Source organism: Meleagris gallopavo, chromosome 1, assembly GCF_905368555.1.
Source record: "Meleagris gallopavo chromosome 1, MGAL_WU_HG_1.1, whole genome shotgun sequence".
In the NCBI taxonomy this organism is placed as follows: Eukaryota; Metazoa; Chordata; class Aves; order Galliformes; family Phasianidae; genus Meleagris; species Meleagris gallopavo.
The window spans coordinates 126,335,286-126,354,646 of NC_139404.1; the positions used below are offsets into that span (position 1 = coordinate 126,335,286).

General features: G+C 39.5%; 1 protein-coding gene across 1 annotated transcript; it reads right to left on the reverse strand.

Moving 5' to 3' along the window:
* Positions 1-278: 278 nt before the first annotated feature.
* On the reverse strand, positions 279-19,215 carry GYG2 (glycogenin 2). Its single transcript, XM_085212911.1, has 9 exons — positions 18,834-19,215; positions 12,484-12,625; positions 10,726-10,900; positions 9,265-9,427; positions 8,612-8,738; positions 7,477-7,699; positions 6,190-6,330; positions 4,453-4,563; positions 279-2,919 (listed from the first exon to the last, which is right to left on the reverse strand). Exons 1-9 carry the CDS (start codon positions 18,838-18,840, stop codon positions 2,758-2,760), a joined length of 1,251 nt encoding a protein of 416 aa, XP_085069037.1. The 5' UTR covers positions 18,841-19,215; the 3' UTR covers positions 279-2,757.
* Positions 19,216-19,361: the final 146 nt, after the last annotated feature.

Here is a 19,361-nt window from a genome sequence, read left to right on the forward strand (position 1 = left end):
ATTTTTAAGCGCAGTTATATTTTTCTGGGAAACTGTAACTCAACTACTTTGGTGCTTATTCAAGAAAGATTTTAATGTTTCTATTACATATGTCTGTAGAATTGTAACGTGCATCTCCTATTTCTCCTCAGCTGATGGTGTGAATGTCTGACGAGCAATTTAATAAAATGAAGAAAAAAAACAAACCACGAAAGTAACCAATCAGTCACAAATGGCATGCCCTGGCACAATATAATCTGTAACCATACATCATTTGATGAGCATGACTTCATACGTCCTTTCCATTTCCACTTCTACTTTATTTCCATGACATTATTCTGCTACATTTCTTTGCAAAACATTGCAAAATCCACACACGGTACCATTCTACATCTTAACACTTTCCAATGTGTTCCGTAACAGCTCCTTTTACTACAGTCATATGTCTACTTTAAAACTTTTCAATTATAGATTTCACATTAGTAATTTTTTCCCATAATCTATATTAATGTATGCACTAAGATCAAGTAGTTATTGCAGAATTACAGCTGCATGAAACATGAGTTCACATGGTCACCTACTGTTGTATACAGTTTTCAGAAACTGTTTCAATTGTACTAGCAATAATTCTTAGAAAATGGAAGACTTTCTCAGAAGTGCACAAGTTACTGCACTAAGAAATAATTAGCAGATCAAATGCCACTACACTGCAGCTAGTATAATCTCCATGTAGTGCTGCCCTGGGACACTCAAAACAAAATGTAGAAAGTGCCTGCCTTTATATTTTCATATAAAGGTTACCTGCCAAGGGAAAGCAATTTATCAGTGGGTCCTTTTATGATTAATGGAAAAATTGATATGAATCATCTGGACATCTCTCTCTTCAACTTCAGTGACTTTAAACACCTAAGTTCAACTAGAAGACCAACTTGAATCTACAACCAAAGAGAGAGACCCACAATTCCCACCTTAAGAGTACACAGAATAAATGAGAAATAAAGAATTTGACAAATCAGAAATAGCCCCAGAAGTAAAAATAATCCCACTATTGTAAATAGTAGGAAATAACTCTAAAAAACTCAGATCACTCTTCTTCCTTCGAGGGACCTTCTGACTCTTTTGTTCCTTTCCTAATTTGTGCCAGTTATTTCTCTTCAACCTTTTTTTTTGATGGAGAAAGAAAAAAATTCCTTCTCTCCTACCCCACCTTTTTCTTCATTAACATCTACAGCAATCTACAGCAATAGATATTCGGATTAATTTTTTCACACAGAGGGTGGTGACACACTGGAACAGGTTGCCCAAGGAGGTTGTGGATGCCCCATCCCTGGAGGCATTCAAGGCCAGGCTGGATGTGGCTCTGGGCAGCCTGGTCTGCTGGTTGGTGACCCTGCACATAGCAGGGGGGTTGAAACTAGGTGATCATTGTGGTCCTTTTCAACCCAGGCCATTCTATGATTCTGTGATGCTTAACATTACACAACTGGCTGTTGAACAGAATTCCCAAGTTATTTCATTTGATTTATCTGTTTGAAAATTGGTGACAAATCAAGGCTGGAATACACTTCAGATCCTACATCAGCACTGCAGAATTCTCATTCTAAGACTCAGCAGCATTATGCATAACTGTATCAAATCTGTTACCACATTAGCATGACTATCAAGCTTCTTTCTTTCAAAGTGTTTCTTTCTTCTTGTTTGTTTAAGAAAAAAAAAACCTGCCAAGATCACTCGTATTTAAAGACTCAAAATTCATAAAGCAATCCCTCTAAGTACACTTAATATAAGGGAGTCTCATCAATAGATTTATCTGAAAGTACACTCTGATTTTTTAGTTCCCACACACAGCTATTGTTTAAAAGATCTTCAAAGGGCGTGTTTGCTAAAACAAGGACTAACCGTGTCAGTTGAACGCAAACTGGAGCATATTAAATGAAAAGAATGCCTTTGTCAACTGCAGTCAGAGTACTGTAAACAAATTAATATAAAGCACCAGAAAAGTTTACACCATAGTGTCAGTCAGCATTTCTTCCTCTAACTATGCAACACTGAATACGGAAGTAAAAACTAACATATATTTAAAAAAAAAAAAAAAAAACACGCACAAACAGCATCCTATAGCAACAATATAAAAGGTTAATACACATTTTCAGTCTGTCTTAAGACTATCTTAAGACATCTTTTCATCACACTGCTACTTGAGCAGTTTCCATATAAAACAGTAGGAGTATCCAGTAGTGATCTCAAAGTCCTGATTTACTCTTTACATAATTATACTTAAATGAAAAGGTTTTGTCACAGACTTATATGAGGCCAGAATTTCATCTTCTTACTTTTCTATCACATTGAAGTTTACACCATGGTTGCCCTTGGAATTATTAACTTGGTTTCAAGAAAAAGTTTTAATTTAAGAAGTTTTTGCAGCCTCTTGTAAGAGGTAAGAGTACTGTAAAATAAGCTCAACTTTCAATATACTTCACTTATGACTGCTCCCATGCAGTACTTATGCAGAATAGTGGGGAAAAGTGATAAATATGAGAGTTTCATACTCAGAAAATATAATTCATTAAACCTCAGAAGGCACTATGAGAGAACAATAAAGTTGAGGCACATGTAACCATTAAAAAAAAAAAAAGAAAGAAAGAAACAACAAAACAAGAGTCTATCTCTGTTAGTCTTCCATCAGCTTTGGTGTCAAATAAACTATGAAGATATCCAAATATTCAAGGTTCTATTTATAGAAGAAACACCATGATAGTCATTACAGTTCACTTCATCTTAGAGTAAAAATGTGTCCAACTTCTTTTTGATATGTTCAAAAGCATCTTTTCCCATATAGTCCATACGACCTTCCTCCCATTTTCTCCGTTCATCTTCTGGATTTGGTTCCTCTGGTTTGAGGTGAATAGAGAGCTCTGAAACAGAAGATGCAACCTCATTCTGTGGGAAGAACAGTAGGAAAGCAGTCACTCGATTGTTTTCACTTCAGTGCTGTGAAGTTAAACCTTAAAAATCAAAATTTCTGTTTTATAATGTGCCAGTTAAAAGAAGCAAGCAAAAACAAACAAAGCAAACCCTCAAACCCAATTCTTCTATGCTTCTAACTAATCACTTTAGCATCTTTGAATGTACAAAGTATTTATTTTACCTGTCTTAAGTCAAAGCCTGGCACTCAGCAACAATAAAATGAGAATTGAGAATTGTCTTCAACAGACTTCCACTGAAGCTCGTATCTTTTTTATCATGTATTTTATTTGAACTCCAGTGAGGTCAGTACTTTTTATCACATGAGCCACATTATCTCAAGTAAATTAATTAATTCTAAGATTGACATTATTTGTTAGAACGGTAACTAATAAATGACACTCCAAAATTCTATACCATGGTTCAAGATCAAGTGCACAAAAATAGGTGCACAAATGCATAACATATCATTAGTAATTATTTCAACCAAATAAAAAGGAAAACCACGTCCAGAACTGATCAATTATTAGGCTTAAACTGCCTAAATGCCCAGCAATATCCATTATATGCAAGGCCTGTGCTCACTTAACATGATGCTATGAACTTAGATAATTACATCCTTCCTATGTATCCTTGCTTGGGATCCAGTCTGTACATGACTTAAAAGATGAATAAACACTCTGAAGAGCATGTTTACACTGTATATATGCAAATGTGTGTGCATGTGTGTATATACATGTTATTAGTTCTTAGGGTATGTAAATATGTAAATACATAACTGCAAAAATGCAGTAAGATACCTTTTTTTTTTTTTTTTTCTTTTAAACCTGTAGCAAGGATTATCAACAGCCTTGGAGGCTATTAACAGAACAGGAATCATCATGTTTTCATAAACTGATAATTTTAGCTAGGGCCTAAACACCCCTGACCATAGAGGAGCTACACTTGCATCTATCAAGTTGTTTCTCAGCCTTTAAGACTTTCACCTTAGCACTTCACATTCTCCTCAGTAGCAAAATGTGTTGTGCACCTTATAAGATTCAGCTCCCGGACATCCTGTGACCCCATTAATGCCAAGTTTGGCATTAAGTGGCTGTCATACTGCCCAAAAAAACACAGTGCATGATCACAAAGTACAGCCAAGCAGCTTAGGCTCCATGTCTGACTCGCAGTACATCATCTCCCCCCCCCCAAACAAAAAAAAAAACCACCCATACATCATAAATTAAAACAAACAAAACAATCTGCTTGTTAAACGTTGCTGTTACATTATCGCACAGCTAAAATTAATAGCACGCACTTTTATACATTTAAAACCTAGAAGTAAAATGAGCTGAATGGAATGGTACGCCAGTATTGGAAGAGGTTAATAAATTAATTATATAGCTCAAAGATTTAAGAATTTATTTGTATGTTGCATCAGTTTGTCACTATTTCCCAAAATGATGCTGGCAACAGCAACATGCATGCAATTAGCAACAGAAGTATAATCCAGAAAGCTACATGTACCAGCTCGGAGGTTTCCTGAAATGCAGGATGAGAAGCAAGTTGCTTGGAAGGTCTGTCAGGCTCAGAGAGATGAATGCTAGAACCACGTTGTTCAGTTTCATATACAGGTTGCTAGAATACAACCAATGAGTTTTTATTAGGAGAACTTTTTTCCCCTCTCCAGTTTCCTTATAATGAGAAAGCACACAAGACAAAATGACCTCAGTCCTGGGATTTGGGAAAGCAGAGGGCAGGAGTAAAAGGAACAAAACAATGTGACCAAGGACAAAATTCATCCCATGTAGCTTTAGCTATCAAAATGGCACTGAATCTAAGCTCCTACTATAATCAGTCTAGGATAAGTATCTCCAGAGGGCAGCTCATCTCATCTTTAAAATAGTTTCAAGACTGCCTGGCATTCTTCAGGGATTACAGGAACAGCTTGGAAAACTACCTCACAGTAGATGCTTACCATTCACAAGGCCAAATTTAAATAGAAAAAAAAACAACCACCAATTTCAGGATTCTAGATTGCTCTGTAACTTGAGCTTTGTAAGTATAGAACAAGAACAGTACATTGTACTCTGTAACAAAATTAAAATGGGCTGCCCAAAAAATACTGCCCCAAATATTTGCCTTTGCTAGATGTCAAAAGAAACATTCTGAAGTCTTTTCAGTCAAAGCAAAACAGTCTACACAAGACTACTGAAGCTATGCAACAGTCAAATGATGGTGTTCCTAAGAATCTTTCTATTCATTTCAAATTAATACAAACTTCTGATAAACCAATCCTGCTTTACTTTTTTAATTACAGCGCAGTATGTTTAAATGTGCATGACAGCATTTTAAATGAACATTTTTTTATTTTTTTATTTTTACCCCAAATAGCATCTTAAAAACACTTCCTTATTTGACTTGAGTACTTCCAACAGTCAGATGCATCAGCCACACAGGATTAAAATTATTAGCAAATGATATTTGAACTGTAAGGCTGGAATGTTTGCAGTTTTCCTTCAGCCTCTTTTCACTCAGGCTGGAAAAGAAGGGAGCAGAGCATACAGTTTTATGGAGTAACTACAATCTGAAGTGCAGAAATGCTGAATATAATAAAACATTTCTAGAAAATGGCCCACAAATCAAAGCAGCAGATGACATTATGCCACTGATTTATTTTTTTTTCTCTCAGTTGTATCCTGCTATGTCGTGGCTCATCATACAAACAACAACTTACACCTCAGAAATATTGCTCTGTTATCTCCAATTAAATTCCTGCACCACTGCAATAGAAATACCCAAATACATGAAGTTCTTTGTCACATGAGTGACAAAAGAACAAGTGCAGTGATCATTAGGGATTTCCTTCAAAGATATTCCTTGCTGCCCAAATCAGAGAAATTTGGGGAACAGTTTTCAGAATCAATACTTCTGGAGAAGAAAAAAAAAAGTGGGGGAGATTCTAGCTTTAGATATATTCATTTACAGGACTGTGGATATTCAAAAGATTAACTGGTTATGGAATTTCTTTTTATTATGCTTTATTAAATACCAACCTATTTTCAGTATAGAACTTCTTGGTAAGATTTGATGCGAACTCAACCTCTGGATATGACAAGCACACATGACTAAAGACTAAAGCAAATAAATGTTCTTCAGACTCTTTCTGATGATAGCAAGAAAATTCTAATACAAAAAAAAACAACTTATTTCAGTATATCATTTTACTTTGTTTCTTCATACAGGAATATACAGCATACTTACAGCTTTGAAACTGAGTTCCTCAGAGGAACATGCTGTGGGATCTGCTTCATATGCCTGCTCTGGAAGTACAGGCATTTGCAGAGAATTGGCCACAGAAGGATCAACCTTTTTCAGTGTAATTTCAACTCCACTGAAAGTATGCTAGCAAAAACAAGAACAACCCATCAAAGAAGTAAAATTTTGCAGGAAATCAATATCTGACTTAGAATAGATTCATTTCCTTATGTGGTTTTCAACTTTGAAGTTAATACATTTTTTTAAATTGCGGTCACAGATTCAGAGCATATTTCAATTTAGATTTACGAACTGAAGATTACGCTGTCATCAGCAGGGGGTAAATCCAGCAGATATTTCTATCTTCAAGCTACCATAGCCGAAATATTTATTCACTGCCCAATTAAAAAAAAAAATAATAAAATAATGGAGCACATTAAATATGAGATCAAAACCCGCCCACTCATTCCTCTGCCCTCCAATTTGCCATCAGGTTTACAAACCAAATTCCTTTCCAGAGCTTTGATGGTAATTGTCTAACTAATTTTATGGGACTGTGCATTTTGTTTAATGACAGTAGTAGTTAATATTAAACACATATTAAGAAAATATTTATATATGCATAAAAGTCACCTAAATTGTCTCATCTAATACCAAATTAAACATTGCATCCTGCTTCTACTTACTTGTTTATAATGTAGGTTTCCAAGAAAGCATTTATTAACAGCTTTTTATTCTGTTCAGGAAAACCATATATTGTTGCACTTCCTTTGATGAAAAAAAGTGTAAAGAGTACACTTCCCCCAAATGTTTGATGACAACTCATATAATACCCTAAATGTAATTAAATAAGGACTTTTCAAATCCAATTTGTTATGAGGCTTATAAAGTAAAAGATAACATGTAATGAAAATGTAAGTTTTATTCTAGTTCAAGGCCTAGTTTGAGGCCTAAACCAGGTTAGCTTCAAAAAGTCAGAAGTCTGTTCCATAGTCAGATGATCGCCTTCTCTGCCTACTTGCACTGTATTTTGTGTTTAATTTGCAGAATGTATGTATGTATACTTCCATATAAACTCCTCATCAGTTAAAAAAGGGAGTGGAAAAAATATTAGTAAAGCCACAAGTACCAGACATCTTTCTTAAACTGTTAGTTTAGCAGAGATGGCTTTTAGGGGAACCTATTACCAATTGACACGCACGTTTTCCCATATAATTATTTCCTCTGGCAAACACAATTTTCAGAACTTTTGCTGTGATTAGAGTATACACCCAGGAACTCCTTGATAGTTACCTTCCATTCCTCAGATTCTGATTCTTCCATCTTTTGAAATTTTTCTAACAATGGCAATATACTGGCACTATATATGTTCCACCAGAGGGCAAGAAATGACAGCTGATGGAAAGATCCAGAGGTGGTGCCATCTTGCATAACTCTCTTTGTTTGAAGGTTGTATTTGTAGTTCCAGGGCTTTGTTGCTCCCAGGAAGTGAACAACTTTGGTATCTCTACCAAAACTGCGGGAATTAAACATACAAAACCATATATTAAAGATAAGTTTTTAGCTAAAGAAATACGCTTACTCTCACCAGTGTGGTGAGAGTACTCAGCAACAAAAATACGTTTAATCTAAAATATAGTATCTCATGTAGTACGCAGTAAAATAAAAGGCTAACATTGCCATTACTTCCAGCTACTAATTCTAGTGGAAGAGTTCATGAAGGAGACTGAAAGGCTCATGCTGTCCTGCTTCCAGTCTTCTCACGCTCTGTGCTCACAACTGAATGAAAACCACTTCAAACACCAAATCAACAGAATTGGTTAGTACTGATCCCATTTTGAAAATGACTAAAAAGTACATCCCCCTCAGTTCACCCCCCACTACATGGTTTGTGCAACTGTAAGAGTAATTCATGGCACACGCTAAATCTCAAAAACCACTCGCTTTTTGCCAGAAAAGTTTCTCTAACCAAACTAACTGATGTAATATAATTACTATCACAAATTTTGTTCCAAGGAAGAACATAAAACAGGTTTTCTGAATAAATAAATAGAGTGAAAAACCCCAATAATTTCCCACAGAACTGAGTGGGAAGGAAAAAAAAAAAAGGAACAACTTTCCAAGTAAAGCTGTTAGAACCTGATGTTAAAGTAATCTTCATACTTTCAAATTAGAGAAAAGTTTCTCTGAAGCAGAATACGAGACATAGTAGCTCACTTTGGGACTTTTTATCTGTCCAGATGCAATAAATTTTCACATTGCTTTTAAGTTTTTAAATCCATGATTTTTATACAATATACTATTTCTTACTGCTGAGATTCAGATCAAGGAATATGCCATAATTATTCATTCTCTCTCTTTTATAGTAGATGATTTATTATTAGCAAGCTGCAAAGATTTAAAATCAGTCAAAAGTGTCACTACTTACTGATGGAAAGCAGGAATGTAGGTGTATACTGCACTACTGCTTAAGTTATAGATGAATGGTAAGTGTTTGCCAATATCTGCTGTTGCCCAGTTGCTGAAGAAGCTATTCAACAAGCCTTGATCACCCCCTAAAGAATATATAAAACAGTATTACCATAATGTATTTGAATATATGTCAAAATATCATGTACAAGGATGCAAATTACACTTGGGCTTTCATGGGACTGCAACTTGGACTTGACAGTGCGGCCGGATGAGCAGGTGCAAGTAATACCTGATCCACTTCGATGCAATTTCAATTTAAGTGGAGTCCTACTGTAACTTATGAAGAAAGAAGTAAGAAGGGGTTTTTGTCTCCCTCAGAGCAGATCAGCTGTATTTCTTTTCTCCTAAAACAGACAGCAAAATTAAAACTTACTGAGCAAGACTCAGACTCTCTTCATTGTACTTTTCTGGGAAGCGCAGCCTGCAATAAATCAGTGAGTCTTAAATAATGTGTTAAGAGGAAAAGATCTGCACTATAAATTTTTGTGGGGGCTCAATTACTTAAAGCCCAGAGAACTCCTGCCTTCCTCTGTTCTGTCAGATTGCATGGAAATTATGGAGAAATGGCTCAGAGAAACTGAATCTAGTTTCTTGCATTTCGTCTCTTACCATCAAAGCTGCCATGTTCAGCAGCAAACTGGAGCAGCAAGTTGTAAGTTTTTAAAGAAGGTCGGAACACAAATACACCACTATTAAAGCAGTCAGGCCAGCCAGAATCAGGAGCTGCTGAAAACTCTTCTCGATCAAACAATTCATCAACATTGCAAAGCACCTTGGAGAAGGTAGGAGAAAAGGTAAATTGTTACAAAAGATGTTTTTCTAGAACATGAGTAGCTGCGTCATTACTACCAAATTCAATTCTTAGTTTGACCAAGTGCATTGCTTGCAGAACATGAAGGCAGGCAAACATGCCAAGGTTCATAACTTTTTTTAATATAATTAAGTAACTTTAACTGTGATTCTCCTTGACTTCTCTGACAGCATTGCAAATCCCATGAAATTATTTTATAAGTGTCAGAGATCCTTCAAAAGGTCAAAAGGTCCCTTTAAATATCATGTCGTGAAAAGTTTCCTTATTTCTAAGCTCACTTTCCCAAAGTCCATTATTCTCAGTATCCACAACAAAGCCAAGAATCCAAATAATTTGATTTAGCAGCAGACTGGCTAAAGACTAAAACAGAACAACTGTCTCTTGTAACTGGATTTCTAACATAAGTTAAGCTCAGAGTCTTGCTTTGAGTTGGCTTTAGAGTTTCACAATGAAACAGGAAAAATGAATCAGACTGAGCCAGATCACTTTTAAAATCAGTGGAAAGATGGCTGTGCAGCCACTAGAAGTCTGTTCCCCACTCATAATGACTGTAAAGGGAGATGCTAAAAAATAGGAGGGTAAATCTTATTAAACTGTTATGTTTCTTATGGGAAAAAAGATCATCTCATTGACTTAAAGAAAACAGAACAAAAAACAAAACAAAACAAAAAGCAAAACGGACAAACAAACAAACAAATACCACAACCAAATATTTGCCTTCTTCAATTTTAAATCATAAAATCTTTCCCTCACTCTCTGAGAGGAATAATTTGGTTTCTAATACAAATATAATCCTATTAAATCAAAACGCATCCCACTCTCTCAGAATGAAACTCTTAACTGCTGCAGAGAAAGGCTGACATGAATGTCCTTGTCAAAATTACAGCTTTTTTTTTTTAATCTTCATACATCAGAAAATGTTTTGTTTTCCTCTCCTTTTTATAACTTGCCAGCCTTCCTGACCAGAGTAATTCCAAGCACAATCTGACAGAGAACTATTTTAAACATCTGTCAGAAGCCAATTTGCATAGAATGTGTTTATGATATCTTTTGAGGACAGTCTGGAAGCTACTCTCAAAACAGGATCCACTTCTCTGCAGGCAGCAAAGCTGTCAGTCAAAATATGCAGCTGGAGCTTCTGCAGCCTTATGACTCCCAGCAAATACAGTCACTTGCTAGGCCACTGTGCCAGATGAAGCACACAGTCAGAGCACATCTAAGACAGACACAAACCACACCACAGCTCCTGCTCTACTCACCAAGGTGTCTGCATCCATGAAGACACATTTGCTATAATGAGTAAGAGTCCAGCAGTGAAGTTTAGTGAAGGTTACACCCAGTTCTGGCCTCTGCAACAGAGCCAAACGGACCGAGTCAGCACTGTCAAGTGCATCCACCTCAGTGACTTCATCAAACACGCTGCGCAGGACAGATCTACCAGAGCAAACAGTGGAGAGAAAGAAGGGAACACTGAGGTTCACCACTTTTTTTCCATGAAAACACTGACACAGCACATTTATTGTGACAGTAACAAAGGTTAGATTGATGGTTAGAATAACACCAGGCTGTAAGCCACTGCTTCTTTCAATAAGGGGCCAACCCATCTCAAAACCTGCAGGTACTGTATGGAGGAGAAATCAACCCATACCTTAATTACTTAGTCTCCTATACAAATACTGACAGAAATTAAAGGAGCTTTCATTTCTTCACAATTGTCTCTAAGTAACAGCACCATATCATACCATACCATCTGCACATCGCACAGGACGTGGCAGGTACTGTCAGTGCTGTTGTTTGCATCAGTTGTGCCAGAGCAAAAACAGCCTTTAAAACAGACAGCACATACTTGCACAGAGAAAAGAAGCCTTCTTAGAAAACTAATTTGAGATTATTTGTAGTAGTGAGCATCTCTTTCACACAGATTTAATAAGGGATATCAAAGGAGATAGTATTCTCACAAGGTACAAGAAAAAGCTTTTAAACACAGTTTATTTATATTACACTATCAACTACAAACTCCTAGATGTCAGTCAAACACAGAAGAAGAAAAGCCTATAGCTTATTATCTAGATTTCAAAATCACTATGTTTTGCTTGACTGATATACGAGGGGCAGAAGTTAACTGCAAAAGTATTAAGTATAGATACAGACTTTTAGAAGCTTTGTTCAGAGACAAACGTTTTCAAGTGCTAACTTTGCCTAAAAAAAAACTTTTCCCCCCCACGAAGATGAAAGGAGGAAATAGGGGGGAAAAAAAAAAAAAAAAAGAGAAAAAGAATATAGACACTTCTCTTAGGAAGACTACATCATTCTGACAAAGCTCATACTTTAAGGAAAAAAAAAAGGAAAATATGTTTCTTGAGACAAATGTATTGTTAACAATTTTGCATAGCATATAGAAACTGGGAGCTTGCATACTTCCTAAGCCACAGCAGAACTAAGAGCACAAGCAATTGTGGCATGTCATCTTCTTTTTAATAAAGAACTCAGTTCTCCAAATATCAGGGCTGAAGTTCAACTGATCTAATTAAGATTTCTATACACAATTCTGCCATGCTTGTAGAATTACAATGATTTCTAAAAAGAGGCAGAAGGGTATTTCTCATCATCACGCTGATATTTCAGTATCAGTCATCTGAAGTTGAGCCGCTAATGTCTTGGAGAGTTCTGATGTCGTGGCTGGTGGATATCTTACTCTTTCTAAATGAGAAGCAATTAGAGAAGGAAAAAAAAAAAAAAAAGCAAGACTAAAACCCTAGTTTATTAATTTTCAGTTGATGTTCCCAATTATGGGTTCAAGTATTAACTTCCAACCACAAGCTCTACTTTTGCATGTAAACACTTACCAGGCACACAGTCTTACCCTGGATGTGATTTGGGACTCCCCTCAGAAACCATTAGCCATTAGGGAATTTCTACTCATAATGCTGTGAAATCCTAAGGAAACCCATTAAAATCCTTTATGTTATTGTTTATTTTTCCATATTATGAGCCTTCAAGAGCACACAAATTCTTACCTCATTCCACTGGAGACCTCTGGTGTGATCAGTACTGCTAGTTTTCTAGATGTCGTATGGTTCCTCAACGACTGTCCAAGAACCAGAGCTCCTTGGCAATACACATCATCAGTAGCAAGAGTCACAAAGGCCTGATCCGTTACTGTGAGTAAAAATTTAGAAGAGTCACTTTACAGATTTAATGTAAGCTCTTTTGGCAGGCTCCTACAATCTCCCTCCTCCAGCTAGCCATTAGGCTACAGCTTATAACAACCTGCAGTTGCTGCGATAAGCTCCTCTCTTTTCCAAACTCCCCCAAAGGACAAAACTGAATAGAAAAATGCAGTAAATATGATTGCAGAATCTATGCCTCTGAATGTTGTTATTTGTGTCTCATTCACATAATATCATGAAGTTTTCAGAGTAGCTTTAAACAAGTAAGTCCCCAAGTCATATTTGCCTAAACTTACTGGCAAATTGAAAGAGCTGATCTGTATGTATTTAGATTGTACATTTAGTTCACATAATATGTAACACAACTGATAATTTTTTTTTTCCTGTTTATATAGTGCCAAAAGCTAAGGGATAAAACACAGAATGTAAAGTAGTAAGCAGAAATATTCTTCTTTCCATGACCTCACTGAATAAACATTTAGGAATATTCTTGCTTTATCCAATTTGTAATGGAGTAACTGGCTGAACAACTGGTACGTACCAAGGTGCATGGAGAAAGTGATGCTAGGGTTGGCATCCCTTACCAAAAGCTAAGGATCCTTAGCTTAAGTAACTTTAAAAAAAAAAAAATTAGGAATCAATAAACATTTGGAAGAAAAATAAGGAAGGAAAACTACACTCTAGTACAACATCAGATACAGTGTGTTCTGTAGGGATACCAGGCATCTGGCAGTACCACTACCTTCTGCTCTTCAGTTCTATCTTCCAACAGAGCCACCCTTACTGGATTGCTGGGGTAAGCTACAACTCAAACATTGTGAGGTGAATGGCATCTCTCAGAGATGAAGGAATAGCTCAGCTGCAAAATTAACCAAAACTAAGCAATAGGGTCACAGAGGATGAGGGGAATTCCAGTGAGCTCAGCAGAGCTTCCGTAAGTGTTTGTGTTGAGCTACTTATAGAAAACCACCATCACCACAAGGGACACACAGTGATACTAAATTCATTATTATATAACAACACCAAAACACCATGTCATTCAGTTTCCAGGCTCTATGAGAGACGCTGGGAAAGAATGTCACAGAACCAGTGGCAGAAAGCCCAATGAATGACTTCATGACTGCCTCAGAAACAAGCTGCCAAAATGAGTGAGTTGAAACCTCTAACGTAACATAACATTAAGGTATGCAATGAAGTATGTTTGGTGCCTGTGATAAACCCTTGGATACTAAGCATTTCCATTTTCCACATCATCCAAATCCAGAAGGAAACACAGACCTGCTGGCATGCTGACTCTCCCTCTGCTTCTTTCCTGCCACTCACTCATCTTCAGCCAGACCCCGAACTCTCTGCACTACAGTTTTACACTACCATATGTCCCTGTGACTCGGGACAATCTCAGTAACACAGAACCACAGGGGTCTGAAGAGACCTATGGAGATTATCTAGTCCAACTCCTAGCTAAAGAGGGTTCTGAATAGCAGGTTGCATAGGAAAGCGTCCAGATGGGTCTTGAATACCTCCAGAGAAGGACTCCACGGCCTCTTGGGCAGCCTGTTCCAGTGCTCTGTCACCCTCACAGTAAAGATCTTCCTTATGTTCATATAGAAATTCCTATGTTCCAGTTTGCATTAATTGCCTGCTGTTCTGTTGCTGGGCATTGCTGAAAAGAGCCTTGTGCCATCCATTTGCCTCCTGCACTTTAGATATTCATAGGCATTCATAAGATCATCCCTCAGCCTTCTCTTCTCCAGGCTGAACACCCCCAGGTCTCTCAGCCTTTCCTCATAAGGGAGATGCCCCAGGCCCCTAATTATCTTTATAGCCCTCTGCCAGACTCTCAAGTTCTTGTCATTCTTGAACCAAGGAGCTCAGAACTGGACACAGAACTCCAGCTGTGGCCTCACCAGAGCAGAGTAGGGAGGGAGGATCAGCTCCCTCACCCTGCTGGCCATGCTCTTTTTAATAGTGGGAAACCTAGTCTGAACACTCAATCATTCATCAAAACATAAAAGAGTTTGCAGATCCTTCAGCTAAACAAATTCCAATAACCTTTTTAAATCACAGTTCTCAGAAGATGCAAATAAAGTAAAAAAGAGATTTTGCTGTGGAAACATCTGCATCTCCCGTTAGCACAACAGCTCGAGCAAGTTGTGGGAGTTCCAGAAAGTGAACAGGAGGTGCTCACAGGGAGTGGTTTGTAAGGACAGTTGTTCACATTAGCTGTTCCGACTGCAGTTTTCCAAGAGATTAAGCAAATACAAGCATGCATTAAAAATAAATACTGCTCCCACATAGCCCCCAAAGAAGAGGAAAAAGCCACACACATACACAAATACATAAAACCCAAAGGTCACCTGAGCAATAAAATTCTCAAAAGGCATCAAGACTCAGCAAAGAAAGATGCTTTTGTGCTGGGCAACAAGCATCTCCAGCCAAAAAAAAAAAAAAAAAGTGATAAAACAACTACTGAGAAGAAGGCAGGGGGTAGGCTAGTACAGAAAGCAAACTGTGAAACCAGTAGGTGTTTAAATCTTCAGACACTGTTTTAAATAACAACCATAAAACTGAGCACAAACTCCTTATTGCCTCTGCAAATTCTTTTCACTACAGAAACCAAATATTAGCATAAATAGCCCATCCAGAACTACACAAGATACTCAAGGAACTGTTCAGCAGGTTGGCATGACAAGTTACACATGCTTTCCTGCTCAGTCCTTTTTGGAGCAAAGCTGTGGTCAGAACTACAAGGAGGCAAACAGCTTCTAAGAGCTCTGGCTAATATTTACCAAGGAAAAGAAACCAATCGCCTTTTCTGAGGATCTGCTGTAGGACACATATTATGGTCCTCTTAATATAGGAAACCATTATAAAGCTAGTTAAACAGACAATCAAACTACTGACTGAAACAAAGCAACATTAAAACATTACTGATGCAACAAGAAGCATATGCTCGCTATTTTAAAATCATGCAGAAGTATCAGTTAAAATCAAAAGATTCTATCATTACGTATTCTTTCATCTCATACCATGCTTTCGAGGGAAAGAAGTGTTACTTGAATTTCCTTGCTTAGAACATTTCTTGAAACTCTGCCTCTGTAACTATTTTATTTCTAAAAGTCAAAACTACAGATCAGTTTTTCATACCAAGCTGTGAAGGCAAACTCTTCACCTGAAATCTGCATTTAAATGAAGTCAAGGGCATAAAATGTAATGTACGGAGGGACTCACCACTGATTTCAAGCTGCAAAAGCAGCAATATCTGATCTATCAAGTTTGAAGGCCAAGAGTGTGGGTATTTAAAATTCATCGTGACTATACCTACATATATATATGTTTTTTTCACTGCCAAGTGCAACTCTGCTTTCAGCTCTTTGTGCTGGATTACACCAGGATTTCTCACAGGAAACACCTAGTGTGAACAGCATTATGTTTTCAAGCAAATTGTTTTCAAGCTGTGAAGCCCTACGGTGACTCTGTGAATTACAAGAAAAGTCTGTGTACGATTAGAATCACATTATAACTATGATGTATGAATGTATCAGTCTGCTCACTTCTCCTGCCTAGATTACCACAAAGCAACATGGAGATGCGAATTTAGAAATCGCTGTTGGCACTGGAAATAGTTTCTCAGAACAGGTCAGACTTTCAAGCAAATTACTTTTCCCATCTTCTCTGTGCTGCTATCGAAGCTGCAGAGTGGCCTGTAAAAATCAATCACTAAAGTTATATGAACCGCAATAGGCTGGGTGATTTTGTGTGAAACTTGTTACAGCTTTTTAGTCGACATCACCAACTTCTTATGCTACTTACTCACAGCAGTACTTTAGACAAAGCTGCCAGAGGCAATATTCTTAAACAGACCTGAAAGCCAGTTCTAGGGCTGCATAAAAACCTTGGAATCCACACCAGTATGCAGACCAAGCAGTGCTCTCTTTGATGGTCAGAGTAAAAGGGAGACAGAGAATGATCAAACACCAGTGAGATGCAGGAGTGACTCAGTAATAAGCACTAAATGAAACACGTACACCTACCAGCTTCAAACCAAGTTTCATAATCCAATTGACACAGCTTTGTAAACATATTTCCGTCTCCTGATAGAGAAATGTCAGATGTGCTCTAGCAGTTGTTCCTAGCGTAACAACTTTAGTTTGCCAAGTTGCTCACTCCAAAACTGCAATGGGAGCCAGACACTCATATGCTACAGCTTTCCTACAAAGCTACTCTAAATAACATGATGCCATCTTAAAAAGAAGAATACCTGAAACAACATCCCCAATAGGCTGATTATGTTCCCAGAGTGCTCTGCCTTGCAAACCAACACTGGCTCAATGTTTTCCCACATTCCTCACTGGTACTATCTGCTGTTCTCACCTTACTTTCCCCTTCTGCTGCAGCTGCCATCTCTGTAGGGCAGGCACACTACAGCCTGGGCCAGGCCTGCTGTGCCCAGCACACCTCTCTGCTACTCCCCTTCTTACGTCATGTCACTAAGCATCTCCCCCCAAGGGCACTTTTTTGTGAAGGTGCATTAGACTGCAATGATAAAGTAAGTCACAGAATCACAGAACCATATGGAATGGAAGGGTCTCCGAGAGATCAAATCTAAGCACCTGCTAAAGCAGGTTCCTTGCAGTAGGCTGCATGGGAAAGTGTCTAGGTGGATCTCACATCTCTCTAGAAGAGACTCCACAACCTCTCTGGGCAGCCTGTTCCAGGGCACTGTCACCCTCACAGTAAAAAAGTTTGTGGGAAACTTCCTACGTTCCAGTTTGTGCCCACTGCCCCTTGTTTTATTACTGCATGCCACTGAAGAAAAGCCTGGCCCCATCCATTTGACTCCTGCGCTTATATTTAGACAAGTATTTATATTTATTAGTGTTGACAGGAACACCTCTCAGCCATCTCTTCTCCAGGCTGAACAGCCCCATTGCCCATGCAGAAGCTCCAGGCACCTAGTAATCTTTGCAGCCCTCCTCCGCTGGACTCTCTAGAAGTGCCCTGTCTTTCTTGAACTGAGCAGTCCAGAACAGGGCACAGTATTGCAGATGCAGTCTCACCAAGGCCAGGTAGAGGTGGAGAATCACCTCCCTCGACCTGCTGGCCATGTTCTTGTTGGTCACAGGTCTCCTGACCTATGACTTAGGTCACTAAGGGATCACTAGAGGGATGTGCAACAGGAAGCTCTGCTCCAGCTGCACCCAGAACTGCAGAAGCAGTCAGGATGGATTTTGTTACAAGCAAGCAGAACAAGTAACGATGAAAACAGCTACATAAGCCACCATCAGAAATTGTTATGCAGATTTTCAGCAAATAGGCAGTTCTCCCCATAGTAATCAAATGAGCTGGCAGTATTAATTCCCACGCTTCCCTGGTCTGGGTCCAAGAGAGAAAACATTTACACTGACAATGAGCTTTATGCTGGCACTGCCAACACCTCCACAGAGAATACAAATCAACGTTTGACATCATGCAGTATTTCTCACAGTCTAATGAAGTTCTGCCTGATCCAAACATGGGTTCTCTACCTCTCATTACTAAAGCAGCACTGAATGTCACCAGGCAGGATTAGGACTCATGGGGACAGGCTACAGCGAGGACTTCTCTCTCATTTTGTGCAGCCATTATTAAATATCATCCAGTTAGGAACAGTTACATCCTGCGTCAATACCCTGCAATCCTGTTACTCAGGAGATGCTAAGCAATCTCTGTGAAAAACCAAATGCAACAATATTACGATATGCAAATGAGTAACATAAAAAGAGCAACACCCCGTTTTGAGGAAAAAAGGAATGCTGGACCTAGAAACACAGCAGTCGGCAGGACAAGGCAGAGGACTTCATAGCTCGTGCTGTTAGACACCTCCAGTTTCCTCACTCTCCTTACAAAACAACTTTTAAAACAACCTTGCAGCAGAGTCCCCTTCTGTCTGCCCCTGCCCCTTCCCCTCGGGAAGCCCCCAGGCGAGCCCAGCACGCGGGCCGGCAGCAGGCGCCCACCCCTCGGGTCCTTTCCTCCCACCAGCCAGATGGCTCCAACACTAATCCGGAGCCGCTAATCGCAGCGCGGCCTGCCGCTGGCATCCCGCTCCGCCGTCGGGACGAGCCGTACGAGGAGACCGCCGAGCCCGGTTCGCCGTGCGGTGCCGCGAGGCGCCGGGGGCGAGCGGGCGCAGCGAGGGCCTCACCGGTACTCACCGGACATCGTGCGGCCGCGGAGCCACTGCCGAGCGGGGCGGGGACCGAGTTCTGCCGCCCGCCTCGCCTGCTCCCCCGGGCTGATAAATCACCAAATGGGATTAGCCTCGTTCCCGCTGAAGACAGTAGGAGGTGAATTACGCTCGCGGGGACTCCTGTGCGCAGGGGCGGAAAACGGCATTAGCGGCACGACGCGACCCTGTGTGGCTTTCACGCGGGGGAGTCGCTCCCTTCTCGGCCCCGAGGAGGGCACAGCCCGGCCCCTGCCGCGGGGCCCCTCACCTGCCGCCCACCTGGGCCGCCCGCTGCCCCCCACGCGTGGCTGTTAGCGCTATGGCGCCTCCCGGCGGCGCGACTCGACGCGAAGCGGTGCTCTCTCCTCGTTGCCCGTAGCCTGGCCCTCCACTCACCTCGGCCAGGCCGGTGTCGGTCGCAGTGGACTGCGTCGGCTGTGAGCCAGAAAGCTGAAGGGAGACTGGGGACAGTTAGAGGCCAAGCTCTTCTCAGTGGTTTGTAGCGATAGGACAA

Coding starts and splice junctions, on each gene's coding strand:
- GYG2 (XM_085212911.1), bottom strand. Junction 10,901..12,483: donor GAGGTCTCCAGTGGAATGAG/GTAAGAATTTGT, acceptor TTGCTCTGGTAG/ATCTGTCCTGCGCAGCGTGT. Junction 7,700..8,611: donor TACATTCCTGCTTTCCATCA/GTAAGTAGTGAC, acceptor TAATTCCCGCAG/TTTTGGTAGAGATACCAAAG.